Here is an 18,209-nt window from a genome sequence, read left to right as displayed (position 1 = left end):
AGCAACTATGTATTGCATACATCTCTGTATTTCAGGACCCAGCATAGTTCTCACTCAACATGTGGTAATGAATTACTATCGAACTTTCTGTTGGCTATATAAGCAAATAAAATAGTACCTAAGGACTAGATCATCATTTATAATGATTTTCAAAATTTTTGTTCTATTCTAGCCTATAATAACTTGAGATCAAATAAAGTTCTGTTGACCTCTTATTTATTTAATGTTGCAAAAATATAGTCATCAAATGCAAAGTCCTTTAGAAATGGTTTCTATCAGAAAATAATAAGCATCGTAACATTTAGAGGAAATGTCAGATGATGTTTGAATGCCTGAAAATACGACATCCACTGTTGTAAACTAATATGTAATGTGAACAACTTGAGCCAAGAAATAGAAATATGTATAATGTAGACAAGTCAAAATATCCAAATGAGGAAGCATTAAACTGCTGCCTTACATATGTCTGATAAGATATCTTTTTGCCCCATATAGGTATGTTTACTGCAGTTCTCCACAGAAAGAGTAAGTGCCGATACTGAATAGTAGCAGGGAGGCACCTGGCGGGGAACTTTTCATCAACAGCCAGTTCTTTAAAAGAGAAGATTGCCATCATCTTCTCACTTAAAAATAGGTCGCTCTGAAGTAGGTTGCTGCTGTTGCTGCTGCTAAGTCACTTCAGTCGTGTCCGACTCCGTGCGATCTCAAAGACGACAGCCCACCAGGCTCCCTCGTCCTTGGGATTCTCCAGGCAAGAACACTGGAGTGGGTTGCCATTTCCTTCTCCAATGCATGAAAGTGAAAACTGAAAGTGAAGTCGCTCAGTTGTGTCTGACTCATCGCGACCACATGGACTGCAGCCTACCAGGCTCCTCCGTCCATGGGATTTTCTAGGCAAGAGTACTGGAGTGGGTTGCCATTGCCTTCTCCAGTATGGTATTATTGATTGCAATACCACCTTCTTTTTTTTTTTTTTTTTTGCTTCCACCCCACATTGCCTTTTTATTGAACCAAATAAATTATGTCAAAAAACCTGCATTTAAGTTATAGTTAACTTATGCATACAGAGGTAAAACCTCTTTCATTATTCATTTATATGTGAAAGCACTTGTTTAAATCACTTCTGATATCATGTAGTGTAGTAGATAACACAATTACAGAGAAAGAGTAACAATAGTTACAATACAGTGATACAGGGATAATAAATCCAAAGGGAGCAAAAGCTCCTTTTAACAAGGTCAGAATGGATGCATTAGAAACTATGCGTGTAGTTTCTTCTAAAGTGAAAGTGAAGTCGCTCAGTCGTGTCCGACTCTTTGCCACCCCGTGAACTGTAGCCCACCAGGCTCCTCCACCCATGGGATTCCCTAGGCAAGAATACTGGAGTGGGTTGCCATTTCCTTCTTCAGGGGATCTTCCCGACCCAGGGATCGGACCCAGGTCTCCGGCACTACAGGCAGACACTTTAACTTCTGAGCCACCAGGGAATCCCAGTTTCTTCTAAAGGGTACATTTGTTGGAGTAATGGCCAAGGAGACTAAGACAGTTGAACTGCCTCCTAAAAGGCTTCTTGAGGAGGACTGGGTTATGGGACATACTTCAGGGAGATGGAAGAGATGTTACCTGGGTGAAGGTCCATCCGAGAAAAATGTGGGGTGACTTCCAAGGTGGGAGTGATGGCTGGGGAATTCTTTCTGCTTCAGCTGGGATACTTGGAACGCTGCTCTTTCACCTCCTATCTCTGTGGTTTTGTAACTTAGCCTCTTCACTTTAATGAATTCTAAAGTGCAGGTAAAAAATAAAAATAAAAATAAAATAAAATAAAATGCAGGTAAGCAAACCAATGGGAAAAAAAATTCAATTTACTATTTAGCTGACGCTTCTAAAAAATGACTCGACAAATTAAAGGAATCTGAAGAGCATTACTAACGAAGCCCCAAAAGTGTTTGTGGTGATGGAGGGGCTGATGTTCTTCAGGAAACCTGCCGATCGTCAGCGCCACCTTTTCTTTTACTTTCACGCACCTTTTCACCTTTCTCTGTCTCGATGCTCCCGGCAAGATTTTTTGGTTGAGTGAGATAAGGCCAGACTTTGGGGCAGAGCCTCAGGTAAGCATTCTAGCCGTGCAGTACTAAGTGACCCAGTATAAGTTCCGCATCTTGGTTTCCTTATCTGAAATACTTACCTCACTGGGTAGCTCTACAACATAAGTAAGATCATTATCAAGGGCTCAGTAGCGTCTTGAGACACACGTGTGACCCTTGTCTTACGCGTCTGCGAGGATGGCAGGCCCTTTACAGAGTTCAGAGTAGCTGTTATGATCTCTTCTTTCTTCCGGAGCCCAGTGCGTGTGCCCCACCGGTGAGCGCGGCTGACCTTCGGAGCACTCCAGGTTTGCGTCGGCAGGTGAGTGCCCCCTCGGCTCCAGTCGGCCAGTGGCGGGGGAGGGGAGAAGGAAGCGGGAGGGGGCGGGGGAGAGGGAGGGCGGAGCTGCCCGGGACGCTCCCGGCGGCACCGCGCGTCCTGGGCTACTGCCCGGGAGAGACGAGGAGGCGGCAGCAGCAGTGGCGCTCACAGGCCGAGCTCTCGGCGCTCTCGGGGGTCTGCCGGTGATTGGTCCAGAGAGCAGGGGGTGGCGGTAGCCAGAACCCGCCGCTCTCGCGGCGGCGTCAGGTGAGAGCGCTAGCCGCAGAGACTCGGGCGTGGCGGCTGCCGCACAGGGAATCGGAGCCAAACTCGCTGCGCGGCCTTGCGCGTCCTGGGAGGAAGGGACGCGGAGACACTTGCAGACGACTCGAAGCAGAAGTTGCCCCTGTCGAGTCGCACAGAGTCTGTCATGGAAGCGACGCCCCCCTGGGTCAGGTCTCCCCTCAGGTGCCCGCCGAGCGCGCGCTCGCGGCTGGATGAGGGCGGGAGCGGGCGCCGAGCCGCGAATGAAAGCGGCCAGATGAGCGGCGAGGGCGACTACAACTTCAGGCGGGTGGCGATTCGGCGGAAGTCCAACCCCTCCTACCTGGCGCTCGGGACCCCGCGGCCCTGGAGTCGGCCCTCGTCGCACCTGGCTTGGGCCGAGTCGGCCACGTCCAGGGGCCAGGCCTCGGCAGACGCCCCAGGTAAGCGTCTCGCGAGGTAAGGGTGGGCGGGGGCGTTGTCGCAGGTGAGGGACCGCCTTTGCCCGGCAGGTGCGTCGGGTCCGCAGCAGCCTTGGGAGCCGGCGCCGAGAGTTTCCCGGGGGCCCGCGCCGGTCAGCCCAGCCACTTAGCGAATTGTGTCCCTTCCCCCAAAGGTCCTAGGCGGGAGCGCGCCTGGCACCGAACTACCTGTCCTGGAGGTCACTTACTAGGGAATTCCAGAAGTAAAGGATAACATTAAAAAAAAAAAAAAGTTTGGTTAGGAATTAATAAGAACCGTTTTCTACATACTGAGGTTTAAGTTTTTTCGCTGAATTGCTTCGGGCAGACCATATGAAGGATTAATACAATGAATGCGGCAGGCTAGATCCACCCTGGTCCCGTAGACTCGTGTTTGAGTGACTTCGGACGAGCAATCCCGAGTGCTCCAGTTTTCCCTTTTGAAAAAGACGCTTGAGTGTGAAAAACTGCAGGTCTCTCAGAAGGAAGCATATTCTTACTTTCAAGAACTTGAATTTTATTGTGTTTTTGTGTTGTTTAATTAAGATGATCAGTAATGCGGTATTTTGAGTTCTGAATTCTCATTGACTGTTAGTCTTGGAAGAAATCCTGAAACTGACCTATTCCAGCCCAGAATTTTTCTCCTTCTTTTTTTAAAGGCATTCTGTTCTCTCTAGGCAGGCTTGAAACTATGTAGGGCACACCAGGGATTTTTCTCTTGAATTGCGAAACTTTTCTTTAAAGTCCCTGCCCCCGGTTTTGCGCTCCTATTGTGCAAAAACCAGAGATGGCTTGTATGTAGACCAGTTATGAGGCAGAAACCTTATTTGAGTGGCGGAAATAATAATTCTTTTATTCACTTACACTCATTTTATTCTTATTAAGCAAAGCTGTTATGATGGTTTAAATGTGAAGTATCGGAACTTAAAAATTTTTCTCTGTCCTTGCCTTGAAGCTGTAGTATTCACAGGGCAGAAAAACATGATGGATGATGACTTACAAATTTATAGCTACATTAGATAAGGGAAGAAATAATGATGTGAGAAAAAATATAAGTGAAAGTCGCTCAGTCGTGTCCGACTCTTTGCGACCCCATGGATTATACATATGCAATCCATGGAATTCTCCAGGCCGCAATACTGGAGTGGGTAGCCTTTCCCTTCTCCAGGGGATGGGTAATTGAATCACAGTGCTCTAGCTCTCAATTTCCTTATCTTTAAAGTGAAGACTGGTGAAATAATCTCTAAAAATCTCCTCCAGATTTAGCTGTGAGTCACTCTAAAATGAATAGAAGAGGATTTTCTTCCATTTTAAGTGAAAGTTCATTACTTTGTTTTGGAGTTATTTATTTATCAATTTTTAAATTGTTTGAGCTACTTGATTTTCTTAATCATCAGCAGTTTTTAGTTTGAGGGTAAAGGGATCCAGTTTCTTTACATCATTATTATTTAAAATTACTGTTACTTAAAATCACATGCTTAGTTTCAAACTCTGAGTCGGTGAACAGAGGATGAATTTCTCTCCTAGAAGTAGGAGTGAGCAGTCTGTAAACCATTTCTACAAGGCAGCTGTGCCTTTAGAAGAGTCCTTTCTTCTTTTCTATTCTCTTTTTTCCTTAGGAGAAAATCCAGAACACTTTTTTTTTAAATTGAGGTGGAGAACCTGCAATAACTTTTCTAGATCTGTTAGGTTGTCTCAGTATTGTTTAAAAGAACTCAAAAGTTTTTGTTGCCATTATTTTCAAGATTGAAAATTAATTACTGTATGGAATAATTGTTTGTCTTTACCATAGTGTAATCTGTAGTATCTGTTGGAGAGTGATCTAATATTTTACAAAGTAGTCTGAAACTATTCAGTTTGGTGAGATGAAAACATTTTAGAAGTTGCTTCCTTTTTTGAGTCTTATCTGCCTCCCTGTTAAGTTTTATCTGTTATCATTATATAAGTAAGATCCTCCCCTCATCAAAAAGTAAACCATGTTTAAATTTCCAAGAAATGCCAATTTACTCTGTAATACCTAGAAAAGTATTTATAAATGAAAACTACAACATTTAGACCCATTGCATATGTAGTAGATGTTCCTTAGAATTGAAATGTTACTTTCTCTGTTGAAGAAGGAACAAAAACTGAAAGGTCAAGAATGTAGAGAATTCAGTTTAATGATGTTATGTTATATTCTATGATTGTGAAAGCCATTATTTTTAGAGTTCTCTGCTTTTTCCTAAAAAAGAAAAAGAAGACAGTCTACCAACTGCATCCTCCATATATATCTGAATGGGGATGTCCTCATCCAGGTGAGGTAATTAAATTAAGACATAGGCTTTGGGGTCATATAGCACCCAATTTCAAGTCCTTACACTGTCAGTTGTATGAATTGAATCAAGTTTCTTAATTTCTCAGTTTCGTCATCTGGACAGTGGAGATAACAGAACTTTTTAAGATTGTGGAAGGATAAAGTAAGCTTATATTGATGAATATCTGACACAAACCAGCAATACAGCACATAGCAAGGAGTCATTATCTGTTTCCCAAAAAGTCTGGCGCTGGGACTGGCACGTAAGAGACACTGTAATTACTTGTTGGATGAATGAAAATCCTTCTCCTGTGATGTTCATACTATTTATTGAGTGCATTTTCTGTACCAAGAACTGTGGTTTGTGACACACATGTAAGTATGTATGTGTGCGAATTTATTTCACAACAATTTTAGTAGATAGGGAGTATTATGTTCATTTTCCAGCTAAAGAAATTAAAGCCCAGAAAGTTTTACTAAACTTGCTGGGAATCTTAAACTAGTACTTGTTTAGCTAGTTGCAGATTCAGGTATGCCTGGCATTAAAGGCAGTGTTCTTACCACACTTCACATAAAGCATGTAATTCCATTATGGTAAAAACCTATATTTAAGGTATATTTTATGCACACAGCAGAATGAAAATTTTCTTATTTTGTGTGTGTGCATGTGTTTTTGTTTTTGGTCCAGCTTTTTTTCTGTTTTCCCTTGTTTCTTTTCCATAGTCTGAATATCCAAAGCCCTTGGGGTTGAGGGAGAGTGTATCTATTGAATATCATTGAAGGTAGCTTATCTTCTCAGTTATTCCTTAGTTTTATGAGAATCTTGAAGAATCTTTATTGAAGATGATTTTCTGTAGAAAATATATTTGCTTCTACTTCCAACCATGGCCACTTTGATTAGCCAAGCATTTCTTCGAAATTTAGCTCAGGTTTGCTGAGGGAAGATCAGCATTGTTGTCATTAATTTTTCCACTTAGGTTTGGTGTAGGTTTACAGACTTCTCTTGGATGGAAGGCAGATTTTTTCCTGAAAGTGAAAGTGACTCAGTCTTGTCTGACTCTTTGCAACCCCATAGACTGTCATGGCCAGAATAATGGTGTATGTAGCCTGTTCCCTTCTCCAGGGGATCTTCCCAACCCAGGGATCGAAGTCAGGTCTCCTGCATTGTGGCAGATTCTTTACCAGCTGAGCCACCAGGGAAGCCCAGGAATACTGGAGTGGGTAGCCTATCCCTTCTCCAGGGGATCTTCCCGACTCCAGAATCGAACCAGGGTCTCCTGCATTGCAGGCGGATCCTTTACCAGCTGAGCTATCAGGGAAGCCCTAGGCCGTTCTTTTTACCAAGGTGTAATTCCTTCAGTGTGGGTTCCAGGTTCAGTCCCTTTCGAGTTTCACAAGCTCAAGACTCATGTCCTATACTGCCAGGGCGGAAGTTCCTGGGCTCTAGGTTCTACCACCTAGGTTTAGGCTTATTTATTTATTTAGTTTTTCTTTTTTACTCTTGTCCTTAGGAATCTCCTTTGTTTTCTTATGATTTCAGCAATGCATTTTAAAGCATATCTGTTGTAATTTATTCAGCATCTGGGTCCTTTGTGGTCAAGGGCTTTCCACACTATTTGATGTGCAGACTTCCTATAAGTAGATTTCATTTTTCCATTTCTCACCCTTGTTAGGATGGAAGGCAGATTTTTCCCGAAAGTGAAAGTGGCTCATGGACTATAGAGTCCATGAATTTCTCCAGGCCAGAATACTGGAGTGGGTAGCCTGTTTCTTTCTCCAGGGCATCTTCCCAACCCAGGGGTCTTTTTTCAACGCATACTCCAATATCCTGTGCACTTTTAGAGGACTAATTTTACCTTTGTTGAAGAAGGAGGGATGATGATTCAGGTTATAGCGGTAAGAGTAATTGTAGGCTTCTCAGGTGGCTCAGCAGTAAAGAATCTGCATTCAATGCAGGAGACACAGGTTCCCTCCCTGGGTCAGACAGGTCCTCTGGAGAAGGAAATGGCAATGCACTCCAGTATTCTTGCCTAGGAAAATCCATGGACAGAAGAGCCTGGCAGGCTACAGTCCATGGCGTTGCACAAGAGTTGGACATGAGTTAGGGCCTAAACAAAACAGTAAGAGTAACTGTTTTTATTGAATGCTGGTTGTGAACCAGGACTGTTTGTGTTTTACTTATTTTTATGACAGCACTGCAAGATAGATGGTATTATCATTTTAGAGGAAAGGAAAAACCAAGTTTCAGCACTCTGCAACCAGTCTAATCTTCTGAGAGAGAATTTGAACCAGGTCTCTCTGATTCCAGTACTCACATGCTCATAATACATACTTATAATACTAGTTCTTAAGCTTTCTCAGGCTTCAGAGGCAAAGTGCAGTGCAAGTACTGTGTTTCACATATGTTAGGGTTAATGTTGTTTGTAGCAATAACAAGTGCATATTATATTTGAAACAATGATCTAAGCAAACTATCTAAAGGTTTATAATAAAGTGGTAATGGTGATCTTATCAGTTATTCTTAGAAGCTGCTTAAGAGTGACGTTGAAATAAGAAAAGTCCTTCAGAGAAATAGGAACCGGGAAGAGTTTTCTTATTTCTTGGAAGGCCAAGAGCAGTTTAAAGAGTAGTCAGTCGTCTTTCAGTGAGTAGCCAGGTAAGCTTGTGAACCTAGGAATGTTGAGAGAGTTTTAATCCATAGTTATGTTTTTGCTTGCATTCCTTTCCTCTGCTGAGAAAAACTTAGGGTCATGGATCTAACTGGTAACAGAGAAGACAACCTGGACCTGTTGGGGTAGGAATTAGAGATTGGCTCAAGGCCGTTACTTCTGTGCTTCTTGGGCATGTGGATTTGGTCTTAAAATAGTTAGGGTTTTATAGGCGTACTTTGCTTTATTGTATTTCAAAAATACTGTGTATTTTTTCTTTTTTTCCCCCACAAATTGAAGGTTTGTGGCAACCCTGTGTCAAGTCTTTTGGCACTTTTTTCCCTACAGCATTGCTCACCTTGTGTCTCTGTGTCACATTTTGATAATTTTTGTGATGTTTCAAACATTTTCATTATTATTATATTTGTTATGGTGATTTGTGAACAGTGAAATATTTGATGTTACTGTTGTAATTGTTTTGGGGCACCACGAACCTCATCCATAAAGACTATAAATGCATGTGTTCTAACTGCTTCACCAACTGGGCTTTCCCCTGTCTGTCCCTCTCCATGGGCTTCCCTATTTCCTGATACACAATACTGAAATTTAGCCATTTAATAACCCTGCTGCTGCTAAGTCACTTCGGTCGTGTCTGACTCTGTGTGACCCCATAGACGGCAGTCCATCAGGCCCCCCCATCCCTGGGTTTCTCCAGGCAAGAACACTGGAGTGGGTTGCCATTTCCTTCTCCAATGCATGAAAGTGAAAAGTGAAAGTGAAGTCGCTCAGTCCTGTCTGACTCTTCATGACCCCATGGACTGCAGCCTTCCAGGCTCCTCCGTCCATGGGATTTTCCAGGCAAGAGTACTGGAGTGGGGTGCCATTGCCTTCTCCGGAGCAAGGGCCTAACTCTCCTTAATTCTGTTAAGGCCAAGAGAGGTGAGGAAACGGTACAAGAAAAGTTGAAAGCAAGCAGAGGTTGGTTCATGATGTTTAAAAAAAGAAGTCATCTTCATAACATAAAAGGACAAGGTGAAATAGGAAGGATGACTTGGAAACTGCAGCAACTTACCCAGAAGATCTATCTCAGATAATTAATGAGGGTGGTTACACTAAACAACAGATTGTCAGTGTAGGTGAAACAGCCTTCATCGGAGGAAGATGCCATCTAATGCTCTCATAGCTAGAGAGAAGGCAGTGCCTGGCTTCAAATCTTCGAAGGACAGGCTGACCCTCTTGGTAGGGGCTAATCCACCTGGTTACTTGAAGTTGAAGCCATTGCTCATTTACCATTTGGAAAATCCTATAACTCTTTAGAATTATACCATATGTACTCAGTCTGGGCTTTAGAAATAGAACAAGAAAGCCTGGATGACAGAACATCCATTTACAACCATGATTTACTGAATATTTTAAGCCCTACTTCTCAGAAAAAAAGATTCCTTTCAAAATGTTACTGCTCATTGACAGTGCACCTGGCCACTCAAGAGCTCTGATGGAGATGTTTATGTTGTATTCATGCCTGCTAACACAGCATCCATTCTGTAGTCCATGGATCAAAGAGTCATTATTTCTTCTTCTTGTTCCTAAAATTAGTTAATTAATTTGGCTACACCTTGCAGCTTGTGGGATCTTAGTTCCCTGACCAGGGATTGAATCTATGCCCTCAGCAGTTGAAAGTACCTAGTCCTCACCAGTGAACTACCAGGGGATTCCTATTTGCTTCTATTTAAATCTCTTTTCTTGGTCTTGATTTTCGTACTTCACTGGATCTACAAGTTTATTCCTTTGACTAGCTCATTTTTGTCCTTTCTCTCTTCCAGCATTCCCATTTTCTCCTTCCCATTATTTCCTGCCTCCTCTATTCTTTGGTGGTGTCATCCACCCCCTGGGCTTGTTTTTCTTAATCTGTGTTTTTGCTGTTTAATCACTAAGTCTTGTTCCACTCTTGCGACCCCGTGGACTGTAGCCCACCAGGCTCCTCCGTCCATGGGATTCTCCAGGCAAGAATACTGGAGTGGGTTACCTTTTCCTTCTCCAGGGCATCTTCCTGACCCAGGGATGGAACCCACATCTCCTGCTTAGCAGGCTGATTCTTTACCACTGAAGCACCCTGGCTGAATAAATGTAAATGTCCTGAGGGCACCAAACTTCAACTCCTTTTTCTGCTGCAGTCTAGACCCTCCTCCTGACTTTCTTAGAGGTATTATTAACCTGGCTTTTCCAGGCTTCAAAGTTTATTTTAAGTCTACTCTTTCCTCTTATCTACTTGCCATGCAGTCAGCCACCAGTTGTTATTGAGTCTCCATGTCGTGATGGTGGCCTTTGTCTTATTTCAGGCTGTTTCTCTCACCAGCTATCCATTTTACATTAGTGCCCCCAGCCCCCAATTAATTCTTTTTAATCTGGGTATTGGTCATATTCTTCCCATAGTCAAAAGCTTTCTATGGCTCCTAGCTGTCTGTTATTGATGTTTATAATGGAATACTCTATATTCAAAACTGATCACTTTAATGACTGGTTGGTTAAACCTTTACCAGTAATCTTTCGGTATAGAGATGGACCTTTTGAAATTCATGCAAATGTTTAATCTTATTAAACCCAGAATAGTCATGCATTAGGCACACACTTTAGGAGTTGTGAATGTGCATGTTTTCAGAAATAAATTTGTCATTGTAGAGTATCATCTAGAATTAACCTGTCCTTGGAGTGCAAGTTAATAGTGAGTGGAATTAGCACCAGCAAGTACTCTGAGAGCCCATAATCAACTTTATATTATTGCCTCACTTATGCAGGAATAGAGTGCACAGAAACCCAGTCGCTGTGCCTGACTCACACACATACCTGTTCACTGAAATTAAGCTGTCAACTTCACCAACTGCAGCATCTGCAGACACCAGGGAGCTGCTTCCATTCTGGGGACTGCACTGAGTCCCAGTGAATCCTTGCTGCAGAGAAGTATCCAGCCTGCTCTGCAAGGCTGGTTTATTCTCTGGGGCCTCTGGCAGGATTTTGTGTTAGGCCATGTGTAAATAGTAGCCTTTAAAAGTGCTATGACTGTACCATATATTATTTTACTTTTAAAACGTAATGTCAATGAGTACATTTAGGAGGCCAAAAAGTCAGGGTGTAGAACCACATAAATTATATGATACCTCAACTGAAGAATCAGTTCAGTTCAGTCGCTCAGTCCTGTCCGACTCTGCGACCCCATGAATTGCAGCATGCCAGGCCTTCCTGTCTGTCACCAACTCCCGGAGTTCACTCAGACTCACATCCATCAAGTCAGTGATGCCATCCAGCCATCTCATCCTCGGTTGTCCCCTCCTCCTCCTGCCCCCAATCCCTCCCAGCATCAGGGTATTTTCCAGTGAGTCAACTCTTTGCATGAGGTGACCAAAGTACTGGAGTTTCAGCTTTGGCATCATTCCTTCCAAAGAACACCCAGGACTGATCTCCTTTAGGATGGACTGGTTGGATCTCCTTGCAGTCCAAGGGACTCTCAAGAGTCTTCTCCAACACCACAGTTCAAAAGCATCAATTCTTTGGTGCTCAGCCTTCTTCACAGTCCAACTCTCACATCCATACATGACCACTGGAAAAACCATAGTCTTGACTAGACAGACCTTTGTTGGCAAAGTAATATCTCTGCTTTTCAATATGCTGTCTAGGTTGGTCATAACTTTCCTTCCAAAGAGTAAGCGTCTTTTAATTTCATGGCTCCAGTCACCATCTGCAGTGACTTTGGAGCCCCCCAAAATAAAGTCTGACACTGTTTCCACTGTTTCCCCATCTATTTCCCATGTAGTGATGGGACCAGATGCCATGATCTTTGTTTTCTGAATGTTGAGCTTTAAGCCAACTTTTTCACTCTCCACTTTGACTTTCATCAAGAGGCTTTTTAGTTCCTCTTCACTTTCTTAGGGGTTATTATAATTTCAAGTGCAGTGTTTTATGTGTGGGAGGTTCTCAAGTTATGGACAAATTTAATTAAAATTAATTACTAAAAGCCATTTGTAGAAAATGACAGCTTTTAAAGTCATCTTTACTTCCTCTGTAGAATATTGACTAATGAAATATTTTTTTTCCCCTAAAACATGCTCTCTTAATGCTGTCAGATTGATGATGTACCAGTATTGATAAGTGGTATTGGGAATCCAGAGATGAATAAGACAAATGCCTTGACCTAGACAAATTCCTAGACAAGTTTCCTAGACAAATTTCCATCCTAGAAGGGGGGAAATGATATATAATAAACACCAGGGTATAAGGTCATGTTAGGTATAAGAGCAGAGATCAGAGTGGTCATATTACAGAGGAAGGCACATTTTTGACTGTGTTTCATCCACACTTTGTGGAAGACTACACATCTGACTTGTGCCTTTGAAGTCACCCGTGAGCCTGTGTGCTGGCTCATGCTGATTGGAGCACCTTCCTGCTGACGCAAGCTGGAAAGCCATAGCAAGTTGGAAAAATGAATCTACCCACAGGTTTCCATTCAGACCCATAAGCCATTTAATGTATTAGTATTTCTGTGTTCTCTTTTCAGATCCATATATCCTTCATTAGAAATTTTGCCTCTTAAGATCCCACTAAAGCTGGATCTTTTGGCTCTTCAAGAAGTATTTCAGTGTTTACTCTGGACAGCCAGTTGTGTTAGGGCCTAGAAATCAAGGTGAGAAGAAGACACTATAGTGGTTTAAAAGACTGTGGGCTCTGGAGTTAAATTGACCGGGTTTGGATTCTTCTCTGTTAATTAACTGGGTGATTTGGAATTCTTTTTGAATCAGTTTCCTAATCTATAAAATGGTAGTAACGTATATTACCTACATCATGGAGTTGTTGGAAGAATAAAACAGTTTTTTTAAGGGCTTAGAACAGTGCTTGGGAAATGTTCAAATAATAAATTCTTTGGTATTTTTGTTGGGATTAACACAAATCTATCCTCAGTCTGGGTTTCTTTTTGCATTTTATGTGTATCTGATCTAGCACTGTCTCCCTGGATGTGATTGGTTGTTTACACTTGTACCTATAGAGTACAAGTTACTGCCCCAAATGTAAGTAAGCTCTTCTAGGCACATATCTTCCCACCCTCTTTATCCACTTCCTGCTTAGCCTTCTGCTCCCCTTTGTTCTTATTCAGTTGCTAAGTCCAGTCCACCTCTTTACGGCCCCACGAAGTGCAACACGCCAGGCTTCCGTTTCCTTCACCCTCTCCCGGAGTTTGCTCAAACTCGTGTCCATTAAGTCTATGATGCTATCCAACCATCTCATCCTCTGCCACCTCTTCTCTTCTTACCCTCAATCTTTCCAGCATCAAGGTCTTTTCCAGTGAGTCAGCTCTTCACATCAGGTGGCCAAAATCTTGGAGCTTCAGCATCAGTCCTTCCAGTGAATGTTCAAGGTTGAATTCCTTTAGGATTGACTGGTTTGATCTCCTTGCTGTCCAAGGGACTCTCAAGAGTCTTCTCCAGCACCACAGTTTGAAAGCATCAATTCTTTGGTGCTCAGCCTTCTTTATTTCCATCTCTCACATCTGTACATGACTACTGGAAAAACCATAGCTTTGACTGTATGGACCTTTGTCGGTGAAGTGATGCCTCTGTTTTTCAATATGATGTCTAGGTTTGTCATAGCTTTTCTTCCAAGGAGTAAGCATCTTAATTTCATAGCTGCAGTCACCATCTGCAGTGATTTTGGACCCCCCCAAAATAAAGTCTCTCACTGTTTCCACTTTTTCCTTTCTATTTGTCATGAAGTGACATGATGCTGGATGCCATGATCTTCGTTTTTTAAATGTTGGGTTTTAAACCAGCCTTTTCACTCTCTTTCACTTTCATCAAGAGGCTGTTTAATTCCTCTTCACTTTCTGCCATAAGGGTTGTGTTATCCGCGTATCTGAGGTTATTGATACTTCTCCCGGCAATCTTGATTCCAGCTTGTGCTTCATCCAGCCCAGCATTTCACATGATGTACTCTGAATATAAGTTAAACAAGCAGGGTGACAATATACAGCCTTGATGTACTCCTTTCGCTATTTGGAACTAGTCCATTGTTCCATGTCCAGTTCTAACTCTTGCTTCTTGACCTGAATACAGATTTCTCAGGAGGCAGGTAAGGTGGTCTGGTATTCCCATCTCTTGAAGAATTTTCCACAGCTTGTTGTGATCCACACAGTCAAAAGCTTTAGCATAGTCAATGAAGCAGAAGTAAATGTTTTTCTGTAGCTCTCTTGCTTTTTCTGTGATCCAACAGATATTGGCAATTTGATATCTGCCTTTTTTAAACCCTTTTTTAAAGCTTTTCTAAATCCAGGTTGAACATCTGGAGTTTCTCGGTTCACATACCGTTGAAGCCTATCTTGGAGAATTTTGAGCATTACTTTGCTGGCGTGTGAGATGAGGGCAGTTGTGTGGTAGTTTGAACATTCTTTGGCATTGCCTTTCTTTGGGATTGGAATGAAAACTGACCTTTTCCGGTCTTGTGTCCACTGCTGAGTTTTCCAAGTGGCAGAATAGAAGGATATGCTCTCCTCTTCTCCTGTGAGAACTCTAAAATTGCAGTTAACCATTAAACAACCATTGACAGGAGAATGTTGGATCCCACCAAAAAAAGATACCCCACATCCAAGGGCAACAGGACAGTAGGAGGGCTGAAATCACGTTTAGAATCAAACCTCACGCCCGCCAGAGATGCTCTGAGGGCTCAAACAAAACCTTGTGCACACCAGGACCCAGGGGCCCCACAAGAGACTGAGCCAGACCTGCCTTTGAGTGTTTGAGTGTCTCCTACTGAGGTACAGGTCAGCAGTGGCCTGTGACAGGGACAGGGCTCTCACAGCAACAGACCTGGGAGGCATCGCGTGTGAGCCCCACCATAGAGCCACTGAGCAGACAACCCACAAACTGGCAAACAGTTATACCAGAGAAGTTCCTGCACTGCTGTGAAAGTTCTAGGGCCCACAAGAGATTTCCCAACCTGGTGATCTGGCAAAGGGGCTGAGAACATCCAGAGAATTTGACTTTGAAGGCCAGTGGGATTTGATTACAGAACTTCCACAGGACTGGGGAAACAGACCCTTGTGCATCAGGACCCAGAAGAAAGGAACAGTAACCCCACAAGAAACTAAGCCAGACTTGCCTGTGAGTGTCCAGGAGTCTCCAGTGTAGGCATGGGTCGACATTGGCCTGCTGTGAGTTCAAGGGCATGGAATACAACAGCCCTGGCATAAGTCCTTTTGAAGGAGGTTGCCATTACCTCTGCCATAATGAGGCCGAACTACAGGGAGGGAACACAGTCCCACCATCAACAGAAGATTGGATTAAAGATTTATTGAGCGTGGCCCCAGGGCTTCCCTGGTGGCTCAGACAGTAAAGAGTCTGCCAGCAGTCAGGGAGACCTGGGTTTTATCCCTGGGTTGGGAAGATCTCCTGGAGAAGGAAATGGAACCCACTCCAGTATTCTTGCCTGGAAAATCCCATGGGTGGAGGAACCTGGCAGGGTACACACCATGGGGTTGCAAAGAGCCCATCGGAGTAAGACCCAGATTTCCCCTTTTCCTGAGTATTTTTTTCTACCCTCCTAGAAAAAAAATCCTTCTGAATTAATTCCTGCCAGCCACCTCAACTTCTTGACTAAATTTCTCCTTCTATTTCCTGTGCCTGGCCCACCAGTCCCTAAATTGAGTCATTCATTGCCATTGCTCCTCAAAGTCAACTCAAGGGGTCAGTAAATATTGGTTCAACAGAAGAACCCCAAAGCAGCACATCATATCTTGCTTCAACATATGAATTTTCTGACAATGCTGACAGAATACGGAATTGATTTCCTTTGATGGTTGTGAATTCCCTATGAAAATATTCAAAGAGAGGCAAGACGTCTTGGTGCCTGTAGCGTAGACAGAATGTCAGATGTAACCTTTTCTGACCAGTAATCCCAGCTTGCACACTAAAATATTCTGTCACTGATCTTAGCTGTCCTTCTGCATCTACACCATTCATGTACTCTTTTATCAAGAATATGTACTGATTTTGTGCAGGAGTGTATCATTAGGAAAGGCATGGGAATAGTATACTTTGTTCTCTTTGAGGTTTCATGGACTAGATGTCCCTTTTAGTGTAACAGTTCTGATTATTCCTGGCATCCTTTCTGATACTGTGATATGTCTTGGCACAAGAGTTTGTAGGCCCTGGGTTGCTCCTCCACTAAAAGGCCTCAGAATGCTTTGTTACGTTGTCAATAGTTTCATTACCTTACATCTGTCATTTCCAGTTCCTTGTATCCTCTCCTTAAGCAGCCTTTTTTGTCTTTGCTTGTTATTTCTCACTATTACGGAGCTAAGATTTAAACTCCAGCTCTTAACCACTGTACTTTCCTACCTCCATAAATTTCTTATTGCCAGTTTTTTAATATCTCTAAATATAAGGATACTAATTATTGATCTTTAGTAATGGGAAAGACACTGTTTCTGATATTTTTATCCAGTTTATCCAGAGTCTTAAAAAGGGCAACTGGTCAACTATAGCAAATGAGGAAGGGGAAAAAAAGACCTATCAAGGAAAAGGAGAAACTTAGAAACAATTCTGAAGATGGAAACAAAGCATAGCTTTCTGGTCTTTGCTGTGCAACCAGACCTCTTGGGAATACTTGCCTAATTCAGGCCTCCACTGCTTTCTCTTACATCTCATTAGCAAGGTGATGGTTACATACTGAACTTTGAAATTATGTAAATAGTGTTAATTTTCAAGAATCCTATTAAATTTGAGGTGTTCTGAAAAAAAAAGAGGCAAAACTGCCCTTCTCTTCTTTTACCCCATTTAAAAAGGCTATAATGAGTGGCTGTATAATAGAAAGTATAGAATAATATAGCATGTATATCTTAACATAATACATATGAATACAATATACATATACAGGTGTATGTATGTGGTATTAATATATCAATACCATGATCCTGTTGGTATGTATTAGCAAACCACTTTAGTTTTTTTAATTAAGAAAATTATGCATAGCTCTTTTCACTCTTTAAACATCTTGGTGTAATAAAAACTTGGACGTGAGTAGTTATACTGAGAGAGGCTGTCTCCCATAGAAGAACTAGGGAACTGACTAGGGTGCTAATTAGAGGCCCTTATTGTCCTTTTACAGAAAGCAGTAAACTCAGGCCACTGGTTATGAAAACTGTGAAAAGAAGGGAAGAGAAGGATTCAGGAGGAAGCAGAGAGGAAACTGCCAATGATGGCAGTCATTGTTCTAAAGTCAGCGTGGTGCCCAGTATAAGCTCATTTTCATGGAGAATTAATGCCCATTTCTGAGTTTTGGCACTGAATGACTGACTTGTATATTTTTGTTAACCTGGGAGATTTGCCTTAACCACATTGTGAGCATTGGGGAGATAGAAAAAAGAAATAGAAAATTAAAAGATATTCACATAACCCTCACCTTCAGTGGCTGCTGCTGCTGCTAAGTCACTTCAGTCGTGTCCGACTCTGTGTGACCCCATAGACGGCAGCCCACCAGGCACCCCCATCCCTGGGATACTCCAGGCAAGAACACTGGAGTGGGTTGCCATTTCCTTCTCCAATGCATGAAAGTGAAAAGTGAAAGTGAAGTTGCTCAGTCATGTCCGACTCTTAGCGACCCCATGGACTCCAGCCTACCAGGCTCCTCTGTCCGTGGGATTTTCCAGGCGAGAGTACTGGAGTGGGCTGCCATTGCCTTCTCCACTTTCAGTGGCAGCTGTCATCAAACAATGTCTGAAGGCCTCTGATGAGCCAGCTGGCAGGGATGGGGCCAGTGCTTCTCTTCCTCATGGTCTTGATGGTGGTTCATTTCTGTAAACTTCCATCTATAACTGATACACTAAATGCCATATTTCAGAACAGTCATTCCTACATGTCTTTTGTTAATTGTTCATTTCTGGCATAAATTCCTGGGTCACTGCAATATATGTTTTTAATCTGGAAAAGGGATTTTTAGTCTCACTCCTTAGTTTGGGTCTCAAAGCTAGTTCCTTACAGTTAGTTCCTTCAAATGCTATAGTGTTTCACTCAGAAAATAGACTTTTTTATGGACATTGAGAAAAATTTAGTAGCTTATGTCTGCTTATTTTCCTTTAGTCAGAAACTGCCACTCTCA

The 18,209-nt window shown here is 42.5% G+C and overlaps 1 protein-coding gene across 1 annotated transcript in view; it reads left to right on the top strand.

The window, feature by feature from the left end:
• The window catches only part of FGD4 (FYVE, RhoGEF and PH domain containing 4), a 236,577-nt gene continuing 221,091 nt past the window's right edge, over positions 2,724-18,209 (top strand). Inside the window, exon 1 of the mRNA XM_018048323.1 lies at positions 2,724-3,113. Coding sequence (XP_017903812.1) covers positions 2,837-3,113 — 277 coding nt within the window. The 5' untranslated portion in view covers positions 2,724-2,836. The remainder of the gene's footprint in view (positions 3,114-18,209) is intronic.

This window comes from Capra hircus, chromosome 5, assembly GCF_001704415.2.
Source record: "Capra hircus breed San Clemente chromosome 5, ASM170441v1, whole genome shotgun sequence".
Classification (NCBI taxonomy): domain Eukaryota; kingdom Metazoa; phylum Chordata; class Mammalia; order Artiodactyla; family Bovidae; genus Capra; species Capra hircus.
This window is presented reverse-complemented; position numbering and strand designations above follow the sequence as displayed.